This window comes from Phyllobates terribilis, unplaced genomic scaffold, assembly GCF_046119375.1.
Source record: "Phyllobates terribilis strain yellow unplaced genomic scaffold, ASM4611937v1 Scaffold_4__5_contigs__length_816908805, whole genome shotgun sequence".
Taxonomy (NCBI): Eukaryota; Metazoa; Chordata; class Amphibia; order Anura; family Dendrobatidae; genus Phyllobates; species Phyllobates terribilis.
In genome coordinates, this window is record NW_027362764.1 from 573376002 (window position 1) to 573382653 (window position 6652).

A 6652-nucleotide genomic window follows, 5' to 3' on the forward strand; every position below is an offset into this window, starting at 1 on the left:
TTTTTTCTAGTGTACTCTATCACCATTCTTTTAAAAAAATCAATGAAAGATGGATTTTAATAATTTAAGATTTGGTCCTTGAATCTGGTACTCTCACACTTCTCTTGTGGTGTGTAGATTGCTTTGCTCACCAAAGTTAAGTTCTAAAAGTTTTTTTTTTTAAAAAATAGGAAAAACAAACTCTTTAAATTGAGGAGCATTATGCATCAGCATTGTGAGTAGAATGAAATGTTCCGTTTTGTTTGCCTCTACATCATTATTCTGTAGTGTGCACAGTACATGGTCTGGGTTCATGGGCTCGGGGATGCGCGATGCATGGTGCACGTACTTTCTGTTGTTCACATTTGTGGTTTTTTTTTGTTGTTCGGTTTAAAGTACACTTGTATGAAACAAGGCCATGTTATGGCTGACGTTTGCATGCGCATAACACTTCGGCAGCTGCTCTGTGCATTGTAGTTTGGAAACTTTGTAACCATGGCAACGAACCCATTCAAACAGCATTGTACAGATGACTCTGCTTAGAAAATCCTCCTGATTTGCAAAGTGCAGCCTTGTATATATTCTAACCTCATATTAACAAAGGGCAGGGTGACTCTGATTGCTGTAAAGAATTTATTAAAATTGCCTCTTACATTTAAAAGGACAAAAATTATGTTTTTCATATTGTTTGTATTACTTATATAATATGTTTAAAATCATAAGCACTCTTGATTAAAAAAAAAAAATAGAAATTAATGTTTTAAACTGCTTGCCATCTGAACTTTGGATACATTACTTGTAGCCACAAAGATTTTGTTGGGCTCCTGAGAGCAGCGGATAGGATTTTCTGCAGTCTTAAAGATGGAAATGTCCGGTCCTTTAAATAATGCTTCAATCAACTGAATAATTGAAGTTCAGCTCTATACCCTTTGATGCACTGTAATGTTATTGTTCTCCACATAGGGTTTTATTCCTGCTTTTATTTTGTAGACAAAACTCATTTTTCATAGATTTGAAAATTAGGCCTCATTCAGTTGCCACACTGGCTTGAGTACGTAAATTATCAAGATCCTGTTCTGGCAGCTTCCTTTGCAGTTGCTGACCAATGATGTTCCAGATGTTCTCGATGGAGACGAGTCCAGAGACTCTGCAGGTAATGGTAGCCTGTTTAGGCCACAGAGACTGCTCGCAGTAGCACAAGCAAATTGCAGCCTTCCGTTTTCTTGTTGAAGAACTGCTCCTAGGACATTTTGGAGAAACAGCCATTCAATGTAATCAATGTAACACCGAGCTGTTAATGTACTCGCAATGGAGACTAGAGGGGTCTGGCTACTGTACATTATGCCACAGCAGACCTTAATTTTTGAAGTTGGTCTGATGTGACGTTCCCTTACAAAGGCCACTTCATGGTGTTGCCCACCTGGTCTCCAGATGGAGACTGGAATACAGCAATGGAGGCTGCAATGGCGAGAGGGAGGGGATCTTTAGTAATGAATTCCACTTTAGTCTCTGATGCAACAACAGCCAGAGATTGGACTGGAGACCGCATGGGCAATGTCATGAAGAGGCCTTCACAGGGAACATCACACCAGTCGTACTCCAGAGATTACGGTGTAGGGTGGCATAATGTACGGTAGCCGGACCTCTCTAGTTTTCACTCCAGGTACACTAACAGCTAAGCGTTAAATTAATTTGGTTATGGAACCGATGGTACGGCCATTTTTCAACATGACAACGCCAGGCCGCACGTTGCTCAAACTACTGTGAGCAGCCTGCATGGCGGCAATGTGCTACCATGGCCTGCAGCGTCTCTGGACTTGTCTCTCCCATCAAGCACATCTGGGACGTCATTGGTTGGTAATTACAAAGGGAGCTGCCAGCAGCAAATCTTGATGATTTGTATCACCAAGTGCACTTATTGTAGCAGAACATTCCTCAGACAACCATTAATTACCTCATTGACAGCAGCTAAGATGTGTAAGTGCAGAGATTTCTTCACGTGGTGCTCATGCTCAATAATGAATAAACCCAAGATGTTTTGAAAATTTTGTTTCCATTTTTTTATTATTTGCATATAATTACCATGCCTATTGATCCTGTGATTTCCAGAATTCCACGACTTTTCCTTCTTGGTATTACAATTTCAATGTTGAGGAGTGTATGTATTTATGTATGTGTACACTATTAACGGTAAGGCTAAGAACCTATTAAAACTGCCACGGACAATGATTGCTGTCAGTTTTTATGTTCCCACTTGAAGCAATGATGTTTTAATAAGATTAAGTAAAAAGTGTCTTTGCTATAACACATTACGCTCTGTCAGTACGGCTCATTGACCACAAGCAGCAATTCACCTGTAGTTAAGAATCATTTATCTGATCTCTCTCCATTACAAAGGTCAACTGGCAGATGAAATTGTGACACGACTGCCCTGACAGAGGAAGACTCAGCGATCCTGCACTTACACAGATTAGATGAAATGATTTCAGGACAATCCTCTACTGAAGCCCCCAGACATCAGGGTAGAAAGCCCTTAAATTGCAATGAGCACGTATGGCAGGCCAGTGCAATGTAACATCCCCAGCTGGTGCTAAGGTGTTACTGTCACCGTCCTCGTCCTCAGACTTTTAACCTGATCGCCGTGTACTAATTGTTCTGTCCTTTTCAGCGGTGTTTTGTTCCCATCATTCAGGAAGCATTTACGGCATTGTCACCTCCTGCTCTGTAGTACTATGATGACTCTATTGAAGAATTGAAAAGTCACCTGTGTAGGCGGTAAAATCCTCATTCCCTGTCTCTAAATGAAAACCGATAAATCAGACCTATTGAAGCCTCTGACTGTATTGTTCCCGATCTCAAGGGCGCTTATTTCAAATGATTTCCTGCCTATAAATAGCATGGGCTGTTGATGAAATCCTTGAAATTAATTTGCTGTCTTCTTTTTAATGAAATACTCCACTTTTTCATCTCCCAGTAGCTGAAAGAAGATTGATTTTTTTTTCTTCGTCATCACTGTCTTCTTCTTTGTGTTTCTGCTGTTTCTTATAGAGATTTTGAAAGAATTTGTCAAGCCTGATGCGGAACGCTTAGAGCTGTTTGCCCGTAACCTGCAGCCGGGATGGACGAGCTGGGGCAATGAGGTTCTCAAATTCCAGCACATGGATTATTTCATTCCCCCTGAGACTGCAAACTGACCCAGGTCTATTAGCTTTACAGGAGGTTTTTCTACATTAGAATGGCTTTTTATTACCAACAGCACACTTAGGGATCCGTGTAAATAGAATTGGACATGTTGCAATAAGAGATCCGTGGCGTGGGTGACTCCGTGTGCAACCTGAATGCCATTGTCTTAAGATGAACAGATTGTTCTTTGGTTTATTTTCAAATAGCTTTCCTGTGAAATGAAAAAGAAAATTGCGTCCCAACCCTTTATTTACCGCAGCGCAGCCTCGTTTCCTGGCAGCATAAAGGTTAATTGTCCAGCCTATAGGGGAATATAAAAAAAAAATCTTAAAAAAAAATAGAATGGCAATATAGTGTCTGATATGTGCCATTAACACAAAGTCACATAGGCATCACAATAATATTGCAAATATTATATATTTCCCGAGTGTATTTAATGACAATTTTATCACATCCCAGTCCACTTTACAGGTTGAAAGAACAAAACGTTATGTGCGAAGAGATCTGAGAAAAACAATGATCTTGTCAGCAGTCCTTATTTATATGCCCCTGTTACTGAATATTGGCTCATGTGTGCTATTGTATTGCACACACATTTCTCCACATTTAATTGTGCATTGTGAATTTGCTGGAGTAAATGTCAGAGTTCCTCTACATAATAAGTCTGTTTTTAGTAAATAATTGCATTTCTCATAGAAAAACAGACTTCTTAGGAAATCAAAAACAGTACAGAATTGTTGTTGTTCCTCCTGGGAAAAGTATGAATAGACAAGCAATGGGGTAGCACATTTGCACCTTGTTAGTGAAGCTTCTGGCACTGTCCAACCAGTGCTGTCATTGTCACTTTCACAAGGTGAACTGTTACTTTATTCATGTATTTCCAGGAAGAATAACAGAGGAACAACACTAAGTTTTAGGAAAATAATTGTTATTCTTTGAATACAAGTACTTACAGATATCTAAGTGTAGGTGGCACGCAAGTTTAATTTTACAAGTCCCACAATATAAAAAAAAATTGTTTATTTAAAGAAAACTGTTCAGGCTGCATGTGGACAGATGCAATAAAGCAAATGTATCATTTGTGCCAAAAATGGATTTAAATAATATCAGGACAAAATTGGGAAACCCTTCTGAAAGCTTGTGTTTGAGAAAGATTGTTCGTATTTTGTCCTGATATACTGACCCTAACTATCTCTCATTCTGGTCTGAAACTAAAATGTATTTTAATCCTAAATTTTTATTTAAAGGAAACCTATCACCAGAAAAAAAGCACTATTAACCTGCAGATATGGGGTTAATCTTCAGGTTAATAGCATTACTAAACTTCCTTACTGGCGCCTGCACATAGCCGAATGCTGTGGGGAGAAAATTAACTTCATTCTCCCCAGCAGCATTCGGTTTCAGTCACTGCTCTGAGAATACAGAAAGGTTGTTGTAACTGCGCCCTTGGCCCTAATGCAGAGCGAGTGTCAGTCAGGGGTGGGGGCACAGTTACAACCACCTTTCTGTATTCTCAGAGCAGTGACTGAACCAGCGCCGGACCCGTGACTGAAACCAAATACTGCCTCGGAGAATAAAGTTCATTTTCTCCCCGTAGTGTTTGGCTAAGTGCCGGCGCTGGGCAGGTTAGTAACGCTATTAACCTGCAGTTTAACAGCAACTTTTTCTGGTGACAGGTTCCCTTTAACTTCATAATCGAATCTTTTTTTCTATTATACTTTAATTAAAAAGTCCCTATCATTTCCTCGCTTCTCTAACTGCTTTATTATATTTTTTTACTATTTTCTGTGTGAGGAGTATTCATTTGAGACTCTCACTGCATGCTGGGATAGTCAAACGAATTGTCATCAGGGGGCATAGCCTGCGGTTACTGCCGAAGCCTCTGCCCCCCTACCCTGAAACTAAGCCTCATCAGGGGCGTCAGTGTCAGGGGCTGGGCTAGTCCCTGCCCTACTGAAAATGCATTGGTTGTCAATTCCGACATTTGCTCAGTAGATTTTTGTCACTGTGCACAGTGACAGTGCACTCCCTCGCCGGCTGTTATGAGCCAGCAAGAAAGCACACTGCCAGTGCACATTGTAAGGAGAAAGCAAGCTAGCAGAGACCAGTGCTGCCCCCCACAAGTGACTAGAGCAGGCACTAGCCATACCCCTGAAATGGACATCACTGATGACATTTTATTTCAGGGTGGGGTCAGAGGCTGTGGCAGAGACCACAGCCTCTGCAAATGATAACGACTCATTTAAATATCCCAGCATGCACTCGGATTCTCAAAGTGTCGTCACACACAAAGTAATAAAAAAAAAAAATTGGCATATTGATGGAATGATAATGATTTTTTAATTAACGTATATTAGAAAAAAGATTACATTATGACATTTAAATAAAGTTTCAGGTTTAAAATAAAGTATAAGTTTTCTGTTCCTGTCACGTTCATGGATGAGCAGTAGCAGATACTTGCCAATTAGAGCCGGGACACCATGTTCTGTTTTATATGTTCGGGTTTGTTTTTTTTCCAATATTTTTGTGTCTCAGGAGTTCTCCACAATGTTAATAGGCTGTGAAGACTGAATGGGAAAAGCAATTAAAATAGCCAATTCCATAAAGCCATTTTCAGTTTTCATCAGTCATAAAAATGGATAATGTACCACCCACTGTTCATTAAAATGATATTAAATATCTCCCACGAATTTTGGAACAATATAAAGACAAAATACAAGATCTAGAATGCAATAGAGAGTGCAGAATTGTGAATGATTTGCAATTATTATTGTGGCCTGTGATATGACTGCTACTGCTGATAGTATGTGATTTTAGATTGACCACAAACTGGATTGTTCGTATCTTCTCTAAAGGAACTGCTGGATGTCTTGGTGTCATTTTTGTATTATCTTTTTATACCTTATTCTTGTAAATCATTTAGTAAATTGTGTTTTTAAGATATTATTTGTTTAAATGGAAGAGAAAATAAACCAAATAGTGTCCTTTTTATTTGTCTGTTTCTTCTTTAATTAAATGTTCTTACAATTTACTTGAAACCTTATTTAATTGTATTGCTACTTTAATCTTCGAGGAGTGCATATGTTGTCCCCGTGTATGGGTCGGTTTCCTTTGGGTTTTCTGGTTTCCTCCAAACTCCAAAGACATACTGATGAAGGTCGAAGTTGTACGACCGAAACGTTACTTTTTGTGGATTGCTTTTCATCAAACCTTTATGGAACTTCATGTATATGATTAAAACTACATTCATTGCAAATTAGAGTGCCGGATCCTATCTTTATGTTATTAAGGAGTAGTTTCCTTTCCGTGCACCACTACTTGGAGTGATGTTTATCTGAATTCTACACATGAGTAAATTGATAGTTATGAGCAGAGTTTATTCTCTTGGGTCTTGAGAACACTACTCTGCAGTCACAAAAATGGGGCTTTGCAGAGCACTTTCTTGAATTATTATTATAGAGCCATTAATTCCATGGCGCTTTAAATATGA

The 6652-nt window shown here is 39.1% G+C and overlaps 1 protein-coding gene across 3 annotated transcripts in view; it reads left to right on the top strand.

The window, feature by feature from the left end:
* Positions 1 to 6138, top strand: part of METTL4 (methyltransferase 4, N6-adenosine) — a 216161-nt gene extending 210023 nt beyond the window's left edge. For 2 of the 3 annotated variants that reach the window (XM_073679121.1, XM_073679122.1), the window contains one exon: positions 3028 to 6138. In XM_073679121.1, the coding sequence (XP_073535222.1) occupies positions 3028 to 3173 (146 nt within the window). In that variant the 3' untranslated portion in view covers positions 3174 to 6138. Of the gene's footprint in view, positions 1 to 2376; positions 2914 to 3027 lie in introns of those variants that run through there. The other variant, XM_073679124.1, reaches the window with a different exon arrangement.
* The last annotated feature ends 514 nt before the right edge of the window (positions 6139 to 6652 follow it).